Genomic DNA, 20,579 nt, shown 5'->3' with positions numbered 1-20,579 from the left:
TTGGTTCCACAGTTGCATCCATGAAGAATGGTAGTTTTTAAAGGCCATCTCGGATATTTCTAGGTCATTCCATGTTTACTTCACAAGGATAATTTCATCTGGCACGGTGGGGGAAATTGGTTTCCTTTTGTTCTTTAATCAGAGGAACTATCAGAACTGATAAGTCAATAACATCCAGATAAGAATCATCAAAGTAGAGTTGGGTAAAACCAAGGCATCATCATCTTTGGATAGACCAATAAGCCAACCTAACACAAGAAAGTAAATTGATTTTGAGACAAGCAATGGATTTTTTAACACAGCTTAAAGATGTCAATTGCTAAGTGAAGTGAATTTTCTGTCTGTCCTTCGGGACTGGTAATGCTGCAGGGGAATTAGCCGGGATCAACTTTAGGAATGTTGTAATGCTCACTCATGTTAGCGAGATATTGGTTGAAATCCTGAATATGGTCACGATGCGATTTGTTCGCTATCCTGGCCAGCCTATGAACATCAATTCTCTCCTTCTGTTCCATATACCGTCTCTCTGCTGGGGTCAGATGCTCATAGTAAGCAGCAGCAGCATTCCCTTCACCCACGGATTTGTTGGTGTCACTTATATCATCCTTGTCCAGACCCATGGACGTCCCTGTATTTCCACCTGCACCAAAGTATCAATTTAAACCAATGTCAAGGGTGCTAAAGGGTCGAGGTCTTCAAAAAATAGAACAGGAGCAAGAAAGGCCTGCAACTCTTCATTTTACCATTATCACAGGATTATGAAAAAGGCTAATTTTCCTCCACAACACCACTGCCATCCACCCTCAAGACTGTATTAAGACAGCCAGACTGGACTTGAGATCTATGATCTTTAAAAAAGTTCCGAAGAACAGAAATTATAGAAACACGATTTGATTGCAAATTCTATGTTGAAGTGAATGAAATTTTACCTGTTCCCAGGATTTAACTTAACAAAAAATGACTCAAAAAGTAGACCGGAAGATTAAACAAAGACTTGCGACCTCATCCATGTTGACTTGACAAGTCTTGCTTCACAAAATCCTATCCTATCACCAACAAATGAAGAAACTTTACATCCCTCTAATGATCATGTCTCCGTTTGAGCCGGCCGACAACGATAATCTTGGCTTGTCCATGATAAAATACAACCTAATGGTGAAAACTTCCACAACGGGCTAAATGTTATCACGACATGAAATCAACACAAGGTCCATATCCCCTCTGTCGCCTTGCTTCCAACCTCTTCCGACTCCCATCCCTTTGAAATACTAGTCAAATAACTTTGTTGCTAACGCAAAAGACATACCGGACTTAAAATTGGTAAAGGCCTATTCAAAACCCAACAGGTGTTAGCCAACTAAGGATACTTTGCTCAATCAAAAAGGGATGACAGTGAGGAGAAAACAGATTTATCAAAATTAGACATGGACAGACGATCTTCATCCCTGAAGAAGCCAACACTGTATGTCGTAAATGTGCAGGTACCAGTGCAGTTACATGCAATGAATTTACATGGTACACACTATACTACTAGAAGCAAGCAAGCAACCAACCTAGCTGCCGAAGCGCATGTTCACTGACTTGAGAAATTTGATCGTAGTTCTTTCTTATGTTTTCTTTTTCTTTTTCAGTCCACCAGCCTTGACATCTAGGGCCTTTCCTTTCAGCTTCAGCTTCCCAGAGAGAACATTCTCATACGCAGACATTTCCACTGTTGTAAAGACAAATTTAATACTACTAGTATTTAGGACTTGCACATTTTGTCGCAATGGAATGCCGATAAAACAAAAAAGAAGAAGAAGACAGTAGTTCTGTGTCGGTAAATAGTAGAAATCATCAACTACCACAAGTCTTTTGTTCCGTCAAAAGACCACATTTACAATCCGCAATATTGCTTATATATAAAAGAAAGCACAAGAATCCACTGACTCTCACATAGGCTGATGGAGTAGTTGTCTTTTAGTCATTAGTCTTACTTATTACATCTCTCCAGTAAAAAACAATGGTATGAAGCAAATAAATTCATATCCTCCTTATTCATGAACGAGAAAACAACACCCACATATTAAGAAGAAGATGGAGAGTAATAAGCACATGCAGAAGTCAGCTTCTTAAACAATGGTACCTTGCTTAACTAGATCGAAGACTACTCTTCTTTTTCCATTTAATTAGTAGTTTAACTAGGGCTCTCTTTTCGAATTGGTTTCTAGTATCTCTTCCTTTTGTACTACTCCAGTATACATCAATTCAATTAGAGACGGACTCCATTGGAGCTCCTCTGTTATATCATCAGTCTTCCTGGCCTTCTTGTTTCTCAACATCCGTTATCTATTACACACAGTCACACACAATTGACACATGATCACACAATACCATAGCTCATAAATTTGAGCACAAAAACCTTCAAACAAGAAATTATCGAGCGCACCTAAATACGTGTGATAGAGAAGGGTGTCACATCACCACCACGCCACTGAATTGAATTAGTAGTATTAATTACTCACAGACTCGTAAGCCTCCATTCACTTAACTTTCGTCTCCAAACTAGAAATTGAATTATTTTATTTGTGGAAATTATAAATCTGTCGGATCATATAAAAATACTTTTGAATTTTTTTCTTCCTAGATATATTTAGCTACTTTAAGATAACAGGACACTTGAATTTGGCTACTTTAAGATGGAGTAATATCAGGATAATGAGAATTTTGGATTAAAAAGTCAAGTGACTTATTTTTTTGTCTTTATTTAATTTTTTTTAGTATTTGTTTATTTTGCGTCAAACTTTTATGATTTATTGATTCGTCTTGTCGGAAGGAATTGGAAAAATAAAAAAGTATGATCGAAACTCATAATTTTTTGAATAAAGACAAAAATTAAGTAAAAAAGATAACTTATTTTTGTATTTTTTAAAAAATTTATGAGTTTGGATCAAAATCTTATACTTTTCCTATTCCTCCTGCCGACGAGACGAATTAATAAGGTCACAATTGATACAAAATTAACAAATGCGATTTTTTTTAATAAAGACAGAAAAAAAAAAGAAGTTACTATTTGACAGCCAAATTAGCCCAAAGGTAAGGTGAATCAAATTCTTAAAAGTTGGAGAGAGAGAGAGAGAGAGAGAGAGAATGAATGAAGGAACCCAGAAAATCTCAGAGCAAATCTAATCTAATGTAATCTTGCTACATCCCCAATTATAATCTCTGACCGAGAAACATCGAACCATAAAGTTGTGATTCTACCTGGAACGCTACACTTGTTCCAGAACCTTCGCTTCAGACTTCAGAGAGAGAGCGAAAGCGAGAGAGAGGAAGAGAAGTTTCTTTGATTTATATAGGAATCGGATTGGACAGCGGTTGGGCCTGGATCACTGCGAAAGAAGAGCCTGAAGCTTTGGGCTGGGCTTCCCTCCAACAGCCAAATTGTAGTAGATCCGCTCATACACAACTGGATTTGGAGCAGTTAGTTATCATCTTCTCTCTCTCTCTCTCTCTCTCTCTCTCTCTCTCTCTAGGGTTTTTGGCAGTAAAATAGTTATGTTTGAAGCACAAAACCCAGTTTTGCCTGTCTTTGTGTTATAGTCATCTGTAACCCTGCCTCATACCAACTCTCTCTCTCTCTCTCTGGCAGCTTTTCCGTATGCTGCGTTTTGCGGTGTCCGTTGTGGAAGTGTATACTGGCAATGATATGGAGATTGAGTTGGAAATCATTACACTCCGCTTCTCGTCGAACCATGAAAACACCGTCTTTCGCGTCAATTGACTACAACCTTTCATCACCAATTGGATGTGCTATTATTAACAAGCTTCAAACTTTCTGTACCGCAACACACTCTCAACAAATCCATTATAGTTACAGAACAACCATACTCACACCTCAATTAGTTCAATCCACTCTTCACAACTGCCCTTCTGACTTGATTGCTCTCAGCTTCTTCTTCTGGTGTGCTCGCCAACCTGATTATTTCCACAATCGAGCTGCGTTCGATCACATGGCTGATGTAGTCAATCGGCTCCTCCAACGATTGCCTACAGTGAATCGTATTATTAATCAATTAGAGGGAATTGGATGTGTCACAAAGCCACAAACTTTCTTGCTTTTGCTGAGAATTTTTTGGCACGGAGGAATGTATAATTTGGCCTTTGAGGCTTTTGAGGGGATGATAAGTTATGGTTACACCCCAAATACTTATGCACGTAATATTTTTATGGATGTGTTGTTCAAGGTTGGACGCTCTGATGTCGCCCTTCAATTGCTGAAGGAGACTGAGGACCTGAATTTCTTGACATTTAGCATTGCGATTTGTAACTTATGCAAGCTCAATGATTTGATAAATATCAGGGATGTGCTCAGGAAAATGTTGAGGAAGGGGTATTATCTCAATGCAGGTAACTGTTCAATGGTGATGAACTGTTTTTGCAAAGTGGGTAGGTTGGCAGAGGCATTGCAACTGTTGGCTCTGATGATTTGTCAGGGTAATACTATCTCTGTGACTGTTTGGAGTATTCTGATTGATGGGTTTTGCAAATCTGGTGAACTTGTTATGGCGGGTTATTTACTTGAGAAAATGGTTGAGTTTGGGTGTTCACCAAATGTGGTAACGTGCACCTCTTTAATCAAAGGTTTTTTGGAATTGAAAATGCCAAACAACGCATTACGAATCCTTAGTACCATGGAATCGAAGGGATGTCCTGCTGACTTGGTTCTTTGTAACGTGTTAATAGATTGTCTATCTAAGACCGGGAGGTACGATGATGCACTTGATGTGTTCTTTAGTTTTCCAAAACGAGAACTTGTGCCTGACTCTTATACACTTTGTTCTGTAATGTCAGCCGTTTGTAAGTCCAGACAATTTGACCTTCTACCCATACTGATCGATGGAATTGCCATACAAACTGACCTTGTGGTCTGTAACTACCTTCTGAGTTATTTTTGCAGAGCTGGTCATCCAGCTGGTGCTGTTGAGCTTTATAATGACATGATAGATAGGGGTTTTGAACCTGATGGATACAGTTACGCTGGATTACTAAGCGGACTATGTGGAACGGGAAGGATTGGTGATGCACTCAATGTGTACCGTGCAATTGTCAGCAACCAGTATTGTCTTGACCCTCACATTCATACCATTATCCTAGATGGGCTGATAAGATCTGGTAAGTTTCTCGGAGCTATCAGGTTGTTCAGGGAAGCTGTTGCAGAGAAATACCCTCTTGATGTTTTTTCATATACAGTTGCAATTCATGGACTTATCAGAGGTGGTAGAATTGGAGAGGTTTGTAGTTTGTACAGCCAAATGAAGGATGTGGGTGTAACTCCAAATGCATATACATACAAAATAATGCTCTCTGGTTTCTGTAGGGAAAAAGACATAAATATGGTTCGACAAATCCTACAAGAAATGACTGACTCAGGTATTAAACTGGACTATAAAGCATTTTATCAGGTAAAGAATCTCCTCCTGAAATCTTGGCGCTCTTGTTCGGCGCTCTATTTATTTGTTGAGATGTGCAATTCAGAGTTGGTGCTTGATAAGGCTATGGGGGCGCTCTTACTTAAAGGACTTGCTCTTCGTGTGAATGTAAGTGGTAATTTGGGTGATAATAAAGAAGTTGACACATCTGGCTCCGATGAGATTTCTGATGTAGCTGCTTCAGTGGGTTGAGATGTAGAGGTGGAAGGAACTGACTCCATCTAAGCAGATGGTGTAGGTCCTATTCTGCGAAGCTTGTAAGGTGATCGATGATATTGGCTCGATCAGGCTTTTTCAAGGTAACACCTATGTTGTTGTCTTTATGGATGGTTGTACTAATCTGGAGTAAAATAGTCTTTTGGATTTCAGTTTTTGGACCACGGCCTTTAAGTTTGTGGAGTTTGCTCCTCTCTTTCATGGCATGAAAATAGAATTATAGTCGGGCGCAATTATTATTTTGTTGCAGTTTAATGCCTTTCACTTATCTATTCGACTGTTCTTGGGAAAACTGTCATATTTTTCAATTAGGTAAAAGTTATGAGATGTGGTGCATGATCTGAATCGGCATTAGGATATGTGCTTATGCTGCAGATGGACTTTCCAAATGAGACTTTGTGATCTATTGTCTGTTGTTGGTTATTGTAGCTGTATGTGTATTTATTTTGTGTTTAAATGTTTGTAGATGGATGCTACTTCTTGCTACAAGTTTGCCTACGCTCGTTGAGGATGCTCACCCCCTGCAAGTACTACCTGGATGGTAAGATTTAAGAACTTTGAGAATGGTTCTATTCTTGTCCTTTTGACTGAATTTTGAAATAGACCGCTATTCAAGCTTAGGAATTGTTATAATACGGTTAGTCTCATACTTTTGCATTTGGGAGATTATGGCCCCATTTGGCATAGTTGTGTAGTTCGCAAAAGAACCTTTCTGAAGCTACCATTTGGCATAGTTGTATAGTTCGCAAAAGAACCTTTCTGAAGCTACCAACTTCACGTTGGTGCTCCAAGAAGGGAAGTGCAACTTTCGTATTTGCATGCTGAGCCTGTTTCTCGTTCCGCTCACTTTCCCCCTCTTCCCTCCTTGAGCTTGATTCAGTCATTCCTGTGTAACAGTAAAAATAAGGCAGATACGGATTGTTGCTTTCATAGCTCACTTGCTTAATACTTTTGTCCGTTCCTGGCCTTTCTGGCTTCTATGATTGAGTGGGTGCAACAGTGTTTCCTTTAGCAAAACCTGGTGTCTTCTAGCGTAGTTTGCCTTTTCCATCGCTTGGTTACCGGACTTCTGGTATGGGTCCTCATTTTTTATATTCGTTCTCTTACTTTGGTCTGCCCATCGTCCCTATGGTTAACATGAGCACATATAGAGCTGGGTATATGGACCTCAAGTCTGTGCTTAAGCTACTGTTATAACAATTTGAACATTGATACCAGACACACGGGTGGTCTGTCATTTTCGTACCAAAAATATAATTTATAAAACAGGGAATTAACAATTATCCCGAAGAATAGCAATTTAAGTCCGAGATTGTCCGCGGGGAGTAAAAAGCTAAGTTGTGGTACTTTCAATTAATTTCTAATTTAACTCGGAGAACAAATGGAAGTTGGATTTGTGATTTGATTTGAGTGAACTAAAACTAACTAGAAAACGATTAAAGATTTTGTAAAAAGGAGAGAGAAGAGACTAGGGTTTTGGTTCCACCTTCCCCTTGCAATATAATCGTAATAAAATCTAGGGTAATTATTCAACATAAAACAAATAAGATTGTCGCTAGAGCTTGCAATCACTATTAACAATTGTCAAGAGGGTTCACGGGACTCATACACCATAAAGGCTATCTCAACATAGCGCGGATCGTCTCACTGGATTTAACGAACGGCACGATCCGTCTAACGCAGTATAACCCATCTCAGAGACTATCCCGGAGAAGTGAAAGCTCTTGTATGACGGTGCTTGATATCCGGAATACAAACACAGTAGATGAATAGGAAAAATCTATTCTTCCATAAAAACTATGAATCATCCCCAAAAGTCATATAATTAACTATTGAATAAAATCCTAAAAATTAAACGATTACATTACTTGGAGAAAGTTTCCTTGTTACCCAAGCCGAAGGATTTAGCCGCTCATCGAGAAGGGGATGATTGGGCAAAGACAGAACTCCATTGAAGCTTCTGCCGAATCTGTCATGCTCTTGTTCTTTGTTATGTGTCGAAAAGATCTTTTAAACAAAGCCCTTGCTGCCCCTTTTATTCTGTCATGCTCTTGTTCTTTGTTATGTGTCGAAAAGATCTCTTAAACAAAGCCCTTGCTGCCCCTTTTATTCTGTCATGCTCTTGTTCTTTGTTATGTGTCGAAAAGATCTCTTAAACAAAGCCCTTGCTGCCCCTTTTATAATGCCAGAGTATACGATTTGTATTGGCCCTCCAATTATTCCTTTCCAAAGCTATAATCAGTGGGCCCATTGACTCACGTTTGATTGCCGAGATTTCACGTGCAAACCCAATTCAGTTTCATGCTCCAATTCCATAACGTAGCTTAGGAATTTTATCCAGCGCTTCTCTTTTTCAATATCCAATATAATCTTGGTCTCCTTTCTTCGACTAATTTGATTGGCACGGGTAAAATTCTCGATTTAGCTCCAATTGATATCCAACGGCTCCGTGGGTCCTGAAACAAGGGAAACGGATATCAAACTCCAAATAATATAATAAACAAACATAACAAGAGTAAATTAGGGGGCGTAAATGGTCACATTTACGCACCTATCAACGGGCCATGCTAGACAATGTGGTTTCTTCTCTTTTTTGTGCATGCCAACCATCTTCTTACCTTTTGCCTGCCACCTATTAAGCTAATATTTTACGTTAGGAAAGGACAGACAGAACTTGTTAGAGCGTTCGATGTGGTAGATAGTTTATCCGTCCCGGAAGTTATGAAATGCCATCTTTTGGATTCCATCTTGGATATTATCTTTGTCAACTCCTCCTCGTTATTAGAAAGCATTGGTTAAACTTGGCATAAAAGCACACACATGCAGGAGACGGTGTGAACTCAATGCCTTCTTTTGGATGTCATTCAGCTAGAATTTGAGACTCTTTATGTTGCTTACAGCCGTAAAGATAAGGTGCAGTTTCAGCTTTTCTCTGCTTCTTTATTCTCCTCTTTTCTTCTTGTCCATCTTACTGATGTCAACTAACTGCTACTGGTCAGTAGCTACAAATCTTGGCATTTCCACGAAGTCATAACCCAACAAGTGTTCATGTGTTGGTCTTAAACATTGGCAATTTCCTTGTGTCCCATTAATCAGTTATACACCCATCACATGTTATTTGCTGTGCGTTTCAGGACGACTGGTGAACAATGGGCCTTATACGGAGGAATATAACAGCTGGCTCCCAGTTTTTTCAGAAAGTTTCCCAAGAAATGTTACCTCGACGTGTTGAAGACTCAAAAAAAGCATGCCAGTAGAACATATTTTTACTCCTCCAAAGTGGATCGGAGTCTGTGAATCCTTTCAGTCAAACAGTTGCTGATGTTTGACTTTTTGGAAATGGCTGAAGAGACAAAAATGCTAGGGTCACCGAAAATGTACAACGGCGTGTGGGGTCCATTATTTGTGTGGGACCAGAAAATGAGCCCCACATGCGGTACCCCTAAAATTTGGTACCTATACTCGGACTCCTGAAGGAACGATGAAGCAGACATTTCTGGTCAAAACAGTTGACGTCAAAATGGTCAATTTTACTGTTGTTCCTACTGTATTGTGCTTATGATTGTTAGTTGTACTGTACTGTACCTCATGCATTCCTCTACCAAACGGTAAAATGGCAAAGAATACTAATGAGACAAAGGTGAAATTGGCTTTTTCTTTCTTTCTTGCTATTCCATATTATTTTGTATTGAAGGAAGACTAAAAGATTGCTAGTGTGAGTGTGAAAACTGACAGTTGCAGAACTGGTTGAACTGGTAGTTGGGGGATGTCTAATTGTTACAACGCAACCTCTGGGGGAGTTAAGCAGCTGAGGAGTTGGCTGGTGACCATTAGGTGAATACCTACTGTTCAAAAAGTCATTGGCAAATGTGCTTGCTAGTCCTTGATGAAGAACTTCAACGATCTCTTCTAAAAATCCAGAGAGAGAGAGAGAGAGAGAGAGAGAGTCCTGTGGCTGTGTAGATGGTAGTCATTGTTAAGTTATTATTGGTGGGAGGATGAATAATGGGTATGCATCCCCATCATCATCTCCTCCCACACCTCCATCTCCTCTTCCAGTAAGTGTAGGTCCAAACCACCAGAGGTATTTCTTCTCTTCATCTCCATCTCCCTCCCCTCCCTTCTCTCCACCTCCTTCCAGCCATACATCTGCCGAGAACATACCACTTCTAATTACAAATGACGACAAGTCCACCCCACGTCTAGCGACTTCAGCATTCTCATTGGATCGTCCGGCCACTGCTGATGATTTGGATTCCAAAAGTTCATGCCTCAAAGACTTGTAAGCTCCCATCTCTCTCACTCGTTCAGCTGACATTTACAAATTCCTTCCGTAAACACACGGTGGTTAATTTATGCATGATTCCTACTTAGCCGCCGTTCAAAAAAAAAATTGATTCCTACTTAGCCATAGAGTTCAATATTTCCATTAGCGGGCAAGACGAGGGTTGAAAGTAGTAACTGAACACAATTCGTTTCAGAATCATTGGTCTTTAGCTCAGCAAAACAATGATGTATCGAGCCATTCATGTCAATCAACTCTACATTGTCCGAAAAATTGAAAAAGCTGAATTTTGTTTTCCCTTGATGGCCCATGATTTTCTGGTAGAAAGACAAACCTCCTCGAGATTCGTTGACTGGTAGGAGAAGGATTTTACAAGAAGACCAACTTGCAAAATCCAACTACCAGTCTTATTATTAGTATTAGTCTAGGATAGGAAAAGCAATCTAGTATTTTTACATTGCCAAGTGTCATCTGAGTTAACTCAGCAATCTATTCTTTCTTTTTGTGAAATATGTGCAGGTTGGAATGGCTGGTATTAAGATGCTGCCACTGCTCCTCTCAGTCGCCTTGATTTGATAATCCCATCCCATCTACATCCACCACTCCAGTATATAAACACCCAAAACTACTCCAAATTCGTCAATTTTCACACGTTGACTTTTGTTTTGGCCGGGCAATTTTTTTTCTTTTTCAAACTCATCGATGGAGGTTTTGCTGACACTTTATAGGACAGGGGATCAAATGATAAGGTGTTAAGGATTTATAGATCTTGTATTGGTAATTGAGTGTAACTTATACAACAATTCAATCGTACGGAAGTTAATTTTCTTTTACCTCTTCTATACTAGTAAGAATATTTTTCCTTCTCCAAATGAATTCCAGTTTCCTTTTATCTCGCATACTCCCATTGAGAGAAATCTGGAAAGTAGTATCATAAACGGTGATTATAAATGAAAGCAACGAGGAAACTATGTTATATAGGCAGATTATTCACCATCAGCTACAGTGAACAGAAACTAATTAGACAAAAATACAAAACCGGCATTGGTAAAATGACGGCACGTGCTTGCTTGGACGATTAGGATATCAAACATTAACCAATTATTGAGGTTATCGAGGAGGCACTGGAGAAGCATCACCAGCTCCATGGTTACTTGTTATGATATGAATAACAGAAAGTAACATTGCGTTTACTTTGAGGCCCTTGGCACATGAAACCAGTTTGGCGTTACCAACGGGTATACATTGAATCACTGCTGGTTTTGCTGTCTCTGTTGCTGAAAGTTCTGTTGTGCATTCTGGAGGGCAACCATATTTGGTTGTAGATTCTGAACATTTTGCGCCATGTTTCCAAACGCACCTTGTGAACCATGTTGCTGCTGCTGCTGTTGTTGTTGGATGGGCATCATAGTGCCAGGATTGGCTGCTCCCATGTTGAACACTGCAAAGAAAAGCCGCAACACAGTAAAAGTCAACTGAGTTCACTTTCATAATTAAGTAATGTGTCATGGGAAAGCACATGAAGCATCTGATCACCACACTTCTTTGCTGCTTTCGAAAAACAATAACCCGCGAATTTAATCTATTGTTACAAAAGTTGAACAAAGAGGTTGACACAAAAAGGATGAAGTTCATACTCTGATCACTGAGAATTTGGGAAGCATGAGTCCGGTTGCCACCAGATAATCCAAACTGATAGTAGTGAAGAGGGCAAGATAAACTAAATCAGGGGATTGATGAATGATAATAAAAAACAACCAAATTCAAACTTAACTTACAGAGAATGAGGCATGGAAGAAAAATATGCGAGAAGAAGAAATGTCAGTCGACATAATACCTAAGTCACTTTAGCTACAAGAGAAGCTATACTGTCTGCCGCAAAAACAAAGTGGAGGGAGGTTAACTGTTTAGTATAGCATTAGACGAAGTACGGTACAGAAAGCAGATCATTGATGGTTTCCTGATTTATTCAATAAAGGAGACCGCAGCACTCACTATTCAAACTTCTGAAGAAGGCTGGCATTTACCAACAAATATTCATCAAATGAATATTCGAGAATCTCTTTCTTGATCTTCTAATTCCTCAGTCAATTTGTAGAGCTCTTACCCATAAATACTGAATGGACATGCCATTATTTTAGCCTAAGTACTTAAAGCCGACTGAAGTGTCAAGACTGTCACTAGCTCGTGGGTAACTCAGTATGCGAAAGGGTACACAGACATACTTTTGTTCCAACTGTATTATATCTCCCTGAGTTTTTTATTTTTTGACTAGTATATCTCACTTAGTTTTTTTTATATAAATGTTCATGTCTCCATGAGTTCTTAACCAACCAAATCTGCTTTTGAATTGCCCTTATTCTACTATGAAACAGCAATGAAGTTCAATATGAATTGAATCAGGGTAATTGATTCATATATCCTTTATTCTAGTAACTTCCACTGCTTGATCTACTTTCTTCTTCTTCAGTCCTGTACTCTGCGCTCTGCTTAAATCCTACATACATATGATACAAAAGCTACCTTGACTTGCAATAATATCTGACAATTGTTCAGCATGAAAAGCAAGTTACCACCAACTATGTCAGCTAAAATGGAATTGCGTTCTTTCCATTTGGTCTTGGCTTAAAGTAAAAAAAACCCATGCGGCTTATTACCAATTAGGGGATGGCACTGCGTTGTGGTTCGTGTTACAGTCCCATGATTTTTTAGTTATTATAGCATTGCCTTGCATATGAAATACAAAAAGAGTGGTAAAGTCAATAAGTGTCACCTGCATTCTTGATTGTGATTGCATTGAAGCTGACATGTTTGACATCTGTCATGCACAAAAATATGGATCAGATTGCCACAATATTAACTTTTCCCCATTTTGAAAGAAAAACATCAAATAACACATAATTCTGTGCGAGATTATCATAGATTGGTTCAAACTATCTTTAGCAAAAAAGGAAGTTAGAAACAGACGCTGCAAATGAAGAAATTTACGAACTAGAAAAAGAATTCAACTATAGATAGCGCTAAATGGGAATACAGTATATCCACCAATGCAACACTACCCAGTAATTATGCTGTCATCTTCTGCAAGAAGAATTCTTTGGTAAACATATACAGAGATGGACATGTGTAATTAGTATGCAGACCGAAGAGTTTGGGGACACCAAGTTAATGGAGAAAACAGAAACCTTCTTTGAACATTTGAACTGGATGAAAAATTGGCACAAGAAATAGTAAGAATAAGATACACTAACAAAACAAGATTTGAAAAAATCGAAGAGAACGTACAATGTTCAAACTCCCACCAAACAAATACCAAAGGGTGAACAGTTTACACTTGTAGAGATATTATTCACCATTACAAGACAACACACATCACAACAGTGGCACCATTAATTTGTGATTGACACAGCTTACTATGAACAAGCATTCCTCCACATTCCATTCTTAGAGTCACTAAGAACAACTGCTCACCAAGCAATGTAAATTTTCTGTAGATGAGCAGGGGTAAACTATAGAATAGGAAAAGCGATATAGGATAGACGTGATTAACAAACTTCCAAGTCGTATTGCAGAAACTACACACATTCAACCCTACAAACATGTAAACCCTCCAGAAGAACAACAAAATGCCAGGAACAAGAAGATGCACCAATCATAGAAATCAACATAGGTGGCTTAATGGAAGAAAATCTTTCACAACAGCGTTGTAAAAGTCTCAGTGAAAGTAGCTTCTCTAAGCAAAGGCGGCAATGCAACAAGAAAAAAAGAAAGGGAAAGGAAACAAATGAATGTGGGAAATAGGTGTCACGAGACAACTCAACCAGTCAAGTTCGTGTAAAAATTACCCAGCACATGTACCATATCAAAGTATAATGTCATTAAACACATTCCTCATTCAAATGGGAAATAGAAACTTTATGAACACACAGGAATTCAATGAAAGGACGTGAAAACAATAAAATGAATCATGTAAATAACTGACCATTTGGGTATTTGGAGTACCCTGAGCAGCATTAAACATTGCAGTATTGGCAGGGCTAGAAAACTGGTTTAACTGGCGATTCAACTGATTCCCTTGGTTGAGTTGACTCTGACCAATGGCATGCTGAATGGGTCCAGTAGGCAGCTGCCGACCCTGAAATTGCTGGGTCCCCAATGGTGGAGAGAATTGCATTTGATGCTGACCATGTAACTGCTACACAGATAGTATTGATCAAGCACTGACTAATGAAAGCTTGTAAGCCTCATAGGAAATATAAGTACATCAATCAATGGAACCACATGGATACAACAATGATAATATAATTCATTCAAACTGCAAACTCTTAAAGACTATCTGACGCAAGCGCGGGAGTCCGGCATTTTTTAGAGACTTCGCACATCTCAGCTGTTGGCAGATAGTAGAGTCTAAGAGACTCGGACAAGGTAGGTGCAGATCTAGAAATGTCGGTGGATTTTCTGATTTCCAACAACCACCAAACTAATCAAGCAAAGCATTGGCACATTCAGTTATTTTCGCAAGAATTGCCAATATAGAAAGGAAAAAAAAAAAGCACTTTGCTTAACTACTACTTATTCAACATCCCCCATGCATTAACCAATCAATAAATTTCAAGATAGGTCATTTGTATTCCAAGTGCCTTAACTAACATATCTCAAGTTTAATCCCAGCACTTTAAATGTCAATGACTGAAAGATATATAATGAATGAAGCAGGGACCTAAAGAAAACTCCCTATTCTAAACACTTCCCCTTGTACTAGTAAAACCATTCTCTGCACTGTTCATACCCTACTACAACAATAGAAAGAACATGCTTCCAACTTCACTAGTTTAACTCCATAACAATATACTCGTTTCTAGATGGAAGGGGATCCAAGTACTGTAACTCTGTTTTTTAGCATTAAGTCCTCCCCAAAATAGCAATTTCGTGTGCATCCAACAAGCGCTTGCCAATTGTGTGTTCATACAAGATTATATGTCCCAGAGACATATCTATAAAGAAAGAACAGGACACAAGGAAGTCTACTGGAAAGTTACCGACTGAAACTTCTGTTGAGTCTGACCCTGCAAATCATGCAACTGTGCCAACTGGTTCTACAGAAACAATATTGCAACTTTAGGACATCTATTGCTCCATGAAAAAGGAAATGAATGTTACAGAACATAGATCTAGTTGAGCTACTTGCATAAGGAGATAAGAAACAAATGCATTTTTTCCTAATATATTTTGACTTACAACGTAACAGTGGGCTTGGTGGATGGAAATAATAAAAAGTGGAGAAAAATGGTCCAAGAACAGAAAAAATAATTGACAGTTTCGAAAAGATTTGTTGGATGTCTCTCCGCGTTTTAAATTGAAAATGAATAATGACAAGAGGAGGATATGAAAAGCATTAGGGCAAGATTTCCAAGGTTTAGCTACTGAGAGAGAGAGAAAGAGACTTCAACCCTGTTTCATAAGAAAAGCAAGCTTTATGATAGTTAACCGTGTGAAAATTATGAAAATTCAGAACTTCTAGCCCTCACCTTAGTCCTTTGACAAAGTTTGACAATTACCAAACCTCCAAAAAATGTCATACTCAACATATACAGAACATCGTTGAGAATTAAAACTTGAAACCGAATATCACAAGTCAGGGAGCCCGACCCAAAAGAAAATAATGTCGAAATGTGCATTGTCAGTGCAAGGGTAGGTGGTGGTAGGGGCTACTGTAGACACACACACGCACCCCGGTGAAACAATTTTCCTGAAATCAACAGACGTGTAGGAAGAGAAGAGGATCTTATAGTGTATACTTAGGAAACACCAAACTCTAAATACAGTTTTAATTACTCCAAAAGTGTATACCTGTCCCATTCCAGGCAGTGAAGGCTGCCTAAACTGCTGTTGAGATAGAAGTTGCTGCTGATGCTGAGGTAATTGCATCATTTTCTGCCTTTGCTGCTGCTGCTGCAGCTGTTGTTGCTGTTGTTGTTGGTGTTGGTGTTGTTGCTGCTGCTGCTGTTGATGTTGTGATTGTTGCTGAGGAGAAGGTGCATTCATCATGGTCGTGCCTGACCTAGGTGAGTTGGCATATGGTAGTGGAGATGCTGTTGTATTATCATAGGGGGTGGCTACATTACTTCCAGAAGGAGAAGCTGCTGCCCTTCCAATGAGTTGTGCTCCAGAAACCTAAATTGAAGTTGTCGGGTAAGAGCAACATAAACATGCCCTATAGAGAAAATTTTCATAACATATTCCCAGAAATATATGGACACTAAAGGTATTGCAAATAAAGAGACAAGAACTAGGATCCACAAGATTAACTAAGGGGGAGAAAAGGACACAGAAATGGCAAGGACAGAAAAAACAAAGCAAAAGAAAAACAAGATTAAGTTTCAAGGTAATGAAACTACTACTATCGGACTCTGAAGCAGCTTTGTTATCCTTTTTTTACTCTGAAAGTAAAATTTCATTCATCAGAGTCAAAAAGGAAAAGTAAAATTAGATTCATCAGTGTCAAAAGAGGTTCGAGCAACACCGTACAGACAGGAAGCAGGAAAAAAAGCAATTTATAGGGTGAGGTCTAACAAGCTAACCTGTAACAAATTACCCTGATTGTTAACGGTGTTTGATGATAATGGAGGAGTATTCTTCATATACATGCCTGAAAGGAACAGTTTCAATGCCACCTTACCAGCATTAAGATACGAACTTCTGTACTAGATATTCATACTCATGCCCTATAAGAAATGATAAACCTTACCAGATGCATCAGGAAAAGTATGTGCACCATCACCCACAGTGAGAACATCTACAAGATGCAATGGAAGTGCAGATGTGATCTGCCTCTGCTCTCCAGTTATCCGTAAACCTGCACAAACATGCCATCTATATGAAATAAAAACAAAGTAATCATAAACACCTGAGATAACAAACTAATGGTGTGCTGTAGATTGGTGAGACAATAATCGACTAGGATTCAAGAGATGGGAGTTCCACATGAATTAAACTCCCTTTGTTCCAGGAGAAGAGTCATTGGTAGCTGTTGGATCTTTCCAATTACTTTTCTGTCATACTTTGTCATCGTTCAATGACTACCCGACAAAGCAGACAATTTCAAATTATTGTAGCACAACAATTCATGCTTAGAGGTAGCCCCTTTTCTTGGTAATGCAGCCTGGTTTATACCTATTGATATCCACGTAAACCCTCTTCTATGACAGCTTAAAAACAAATCAATGTTGTCCATTATGGCATTATGGATGGTTGGATTAGATTGATAATGGGAGTGCCTTTACCAATGCAAATAAACACCAGAGACTAAGAGCCTGTTTGTTTCAAGGGACTATTAGTGAAGGGATATATAATCCCATGTATATATTACCCTGCTGGATCAATAGAGATCAGATAACAATACCATACCCCCCATGGATTGTAGATCCCACACTTTAGGTAATATATATCCGATTGATGTTTATTCTGGGCCAAAATAATTTTAACGAAACACAGAATATGTAGTCAGCTCGGCTAATTAGTCCAATCTGATGCTCATATCCGGTCAAACGAATGGACCCTAAGAGTCATCACTACATGTGTTTTGAATCTATAGAAAGCTTGTAATAATTTCTTCTAGTAATACGAACACCCAATCACTACAAGAAAATGAAGCGTTGCCTTGTTTGGAAGGTTTGAGTGGCCACAACTCTTTTCTTTCTTTCTCGTCAATTCTCTAACTCAACATCAAAATATGCCACAAAAGGACATAATACGCAAGGGATTTACTACAAAAACTTAATTGTTCAAACAAGGGCACAAGAATTCAAGCTAGAATACCAAGTCAGATGAAGCCCATTTTGGGGGAACACAAGCTTTAACTCAATCCATTACAAACATATACAGAATTGCTTGAGGCTCTAGCCAAGATTCAAGCAAAAGCACGACGTTGAGGCTAGAATAGGAAGACAATGAAATTTTGGAACACAATTAAATTTGCTGCAAGTTCTGTACAGCTCTGACTTCTTGAGCGTTCATTACTATACACAAAACCTATTTTTGACTCAGCTATAGCGTAACTCAATCTGTTTGACTAATATTTATCAGTCTAAGCAAAAGAAGGCTACTAGAATTATTGCACCAAACACTCTCACACTGCAAATGCCTATTTAAACAACTTGCACACAACACACTGTCCTTAAGGTCGTTAGTGTCACTCTCTGCTCCGACTTCAACTTCTGTTGAACTCCTGCGCTTGTCTAGATGTCCAAAGGATTTAGTACTCTACAGAGATTTGGTAATAGGTCACACATATTACCCAAGCTTTCTTTACTTCTCCCCAGGATATAAAGAATACTGCTTGCAACATGTTAGATACAACAGAGAATAATCAGTTTATACCATAAATCGTCCAATCTTAAATCCTTAACAGAAAGATAAGTACTCCTAGACAGCTCCTACGTCCAGCTTGTTCTCCTTAGCACAATTTGAACTTAAGAAAGCAGCCAGAATTAGATGACAAAAGTAAAAAAACAAAAAGGTTCCCAAAAAACCTATGATGAAGCAGTCAGTCGAGAACCACACCTTCGCCATGATTTACAGCATTCCGAAGTAAAGTCTCTTGCTCTTGAATCTTTGCAGCTTGAACTTTGTCTAAAGTTGGAATGGTAGTTGGCCCTTGTCGAGTGCCAAAATAGGCTTTACGAGTATCAGCTATAACTTTCTCAGCACTTTCACAGGCTGCTCCGATCATCTCAATCCTTGTCTGTAGAAGTAGAATGTGCACACATGAGTAATAAATCAACAGGATCCAGAAAAACCAGTTGTTGCATTTCTGTTTAATCACCTTTAACTTATCAATTTGTGAGGACAATGGCAGATTTTGCATTCCCTGTAACAACTGATCTCTCTTGGCATTGTCATCCATTTCCATCTCGGGCAATAGCTTTGATGACAACATAACAGGCAGAACTGTATCCACAATCCACACAACCCCATTACTTCACGGCTCACGCTAAGTAATAAAAATTGCACAATGGCCATTCAATTAGAAGCATGCCAATAAGCCATTGATAAAGACTATGAAACTTCTCCGCCTGCATATCATTGAATGATGAACTTCTGCAAAGACAAATTTCACTGGTACTGATTTCATCCTAAGGTTGAAAAGAATTATCCACCTCGTTCAGAATACCTTTGGTAATTTAAGCAGTATTTCAACCATGGATCTTAAAAATGACGTCAAAAATATGACTGACAGAAACATAAAACCAAAACATATCCTTTGAAGGGTTCAAACATCCTTTCCAAGCTTCAGTATTAACCAAGAAGAAGGAAAGAAAGGAAAACGGAGGCGGGGTGTTGGGGTGGGGTAGGGATTTGCGGGTTTCAGATTAGATAGACCAGGCCTAAGTTGGGTCAAAACTCATGAAACACGTATAGTAGAGGCACTAAAAATGCAAAAATTGTTACTCGGTCTAGTGCATTGCAGCAAGTTTTATGGACAAGGATTGGAATACAAAACAATAGGCATCATATGAAGCAAGTTGGACCATCCATCCGTTTTTTTTTCCATCAAAGTGATGTCGCACTTATGTGCCACTGCAACGTGGAGGAAGAAATAAGCACATACTTGTAGCATTCTCCGCATTAACATTCTTTGGATGAACAACAAAAGCCTTGGAGACCTTCTTAATGTCTTCCACAATGTTAAAAAGCTCAAGATTCACCATAGAAAATTGGTTCAACACATCTTGCCTGGGAAACAAATGAAAAAAGAAGTATGTCAAACTCAAGCTGGGATCTTGAGTACAGTTTGGCAATCTACATTCATAACATCATATGGAGGGGGAGAGTGACTGAAATATAGTGGAAGCAAGAAAGATAAGGCACGAAAGTAGTTTGCAAAACAAATAAAGGAAGCAGCATGTATTTGAAATGGAACATCTTTATGATTCAAAGAGTCGGAGCGGGCAATGGTCGTAAAGTGTGAAGTTGCAAATGATGTAGCACAATTGATCACATCCAAAGTCCAACCAAGAAAACGCATACCATTTGGGGACAGCATTGGAGCGGGCAAGGAGGTCAATTTCATCAAGGATGCGAGAGATGGCTTTGAAGAGGCTGATGGCTCGAGTCTTGACGGAATCGAGGTTGAGTTGTTGCTGCACCGCCTGATTCAACCTCTCTACAACCTTCTGCGGGGGTGGTGCTAGTGCTGCTTCTTCTTGTTGTTGAGGCTGCTGCGACTGAGCTCCCACTACGCCTTCCATGAGACTCCCAATAATCAATCAATCGACACCAATATCAAACTCCTCCACTCCACTACACTTGTAACAACCGATCGCTTTGGAGACTTTGGATTGACAAGAAATCGGAGAGCGTAATCAGCTCTACCAAGGATATGCGGGGAAAGCAGTAAATATTTCCAAAAACTCGCGTTTTAAATACTAGAGAGAGATCTTTATCCTTTGCTTTGACTTGAACTCGCGTTTCATAAAACGATTTCGACCTTGACAAATGCCCGCAAGAAATTACGTCCTGGCCGCAATTTTTGGAGTCAGAAGTTCAAATTGAGCACTTTGGGCTTCTTGGGTTGGAGTGGGCTCGCCCTATCTCCGTAAGTCCAA

The 20,579-nt window shown here is 39.1% G+C and overlaps 3 protein-coding genes across 5 annotated transcripts; 1 reads left to right on the top strand and 2 right to left on the bottom strand.

The window, feature by feature from the left end:
• Nucleotides 1-112: 112 nt before the first annotated feature.
• Nucleotides 113-1,706, bottom strand: LOC131336070 (uncharacterized). The gene is given in 3 exon segments (XM_058371705.1): nt 113-640; nt 1,554-1,611; nt 1,614-1,706. Coding segments are annotated over 3 exon segments (417 nt in total). The 3' UTR covers nt 113-374.
• A 1,543-nt stretch (nt 1,707-3,249) lies between these two features.
• On the top strand, nt 3,250-10,805 carry LOC131336067 (putative pentatricopeptide repeat-containing protein At1g16830). The gene is made up of 4 exons (XM_058371698.1): nt 3,250-5,770; nt 6,154-6,228; nt 8,822-9,969; nt 10,492-10,805. The coding sequence occupies exon 1, from the start codon at nt 3,684-3,686 to the stop codon at nt 5,661-5,663; it is 1,980 nt and encodes a 659-aa protein (XP_058227681.1). The 5' UTR covers nt 3,250-3,683; the 3' UTR covers nt 5,664-5,770; nt 6,154-6,228; nt 8,822-9,969; nt 10,492-10,805.
• Nucleotides 10,806-10,916: 111 nt separating this feature from the next.
• LOC131336069 (mediator of RNA polymerase II transcription subunit 8) lies at nt 10,917-20,504 on the bottom strand. Of its 3 annotated transcripts, none has more exons than XM_058371703.1 (12): nt 20,002-20,504; nt 19,583-19,707; nt 18,797-18,921; nt 18,535-18,715; nt 16,721-16,828; nt 16,554-16,621; nt 15,823-16,146; nt 15,012-15,068; nt 13,955-14,164; nt 12,746-12,790; nt 11,610-11,664; nt 10,917-11,413 (listed from the first exon to the last, which is right to left on the bottom strand). In XM_058371703.1, exons 1-12 carry the CDS (start codon nt 20,220-20,222, stop codon nt 11,223-11,225), a joined length of 1,710 nt encoding a protein of 569 aa, XP_058227686.1. In that variant the 5' UTR covers nt 20,223-20,504; the 3' UTR covers nt 10,917-11,222. The 3 variants fall into 3 exon arrangements, with proteins under 3 accessions (XP_058227686.1, XP_058227685.1, XP_058227687.1); XM_058371702.1 differs by having other exon boundaries at nt 13,955-14,167; nt 20,002-20,378; XM_058371704.1 differs by lacking the exons at nt 10,917-11,413; nt 11,610-11,664 and adding an exon at nt 11,821-11,844 and having other exon boundaries at nt 13,955-14,167; nt 20,002-20,378.
• Nucleotides 20,505-20,579: the final 75 nt, after the last annotated feature.

This window comes from Rhododendron vialii, chromosome 8a (assembly GCF_030253575.1).
Source record: "Rhododendron vialii isolate Sample 1 chromosome 8a, ASM3025357v1".
Taxonomy (NCBI): domain Eukaryota; kingdom Viridiplantae; phylum Streptophyta; class Magnoliopsida; order Ericales; family Ericaceae; genus Rhododendron; species Rhododendron vialii.
Note: the sequence above shows the minus strand (reverse complement) of the source record. Positions and strands in the feature narration are given on the sequence as shown.

What these genes read in the sequence shown, in the direction of transcription:
- LOC131336067 (XM_058371698.1), top strand. Translation starts at nt 3,684, where the DNA reads ATGATATGGAGATTGAGTTGGAAATCATTACACTCCGCTTCTCGTCGA.
- LOC131336069 (XM_058371702.1), bottom strand. Translation starts at nt 20,222, where the DNA reads ATGGAAGGCGTAGTGGGAGCTCAGTCGCAGCAGCCTCAACAACAAGAA. An exon ending in TCCAATGCTGTCCCCAAATG is followed by an intron (nt 19,708 to 20,001) that starts GTATGCGTTTTC and finishes TTTGTTTCCCAG; the next exon opens with GCAAGATGTGTTGAACCAAT. An exon ending in CACAAATTGATAAGTTAAAG is followed by an intron (nt 18,716 to 18,796) that starts GTGATTAAACAG and finishes CTACTTCTACAG; the next exon opens with ACAAGGATTGAGATGATCGG.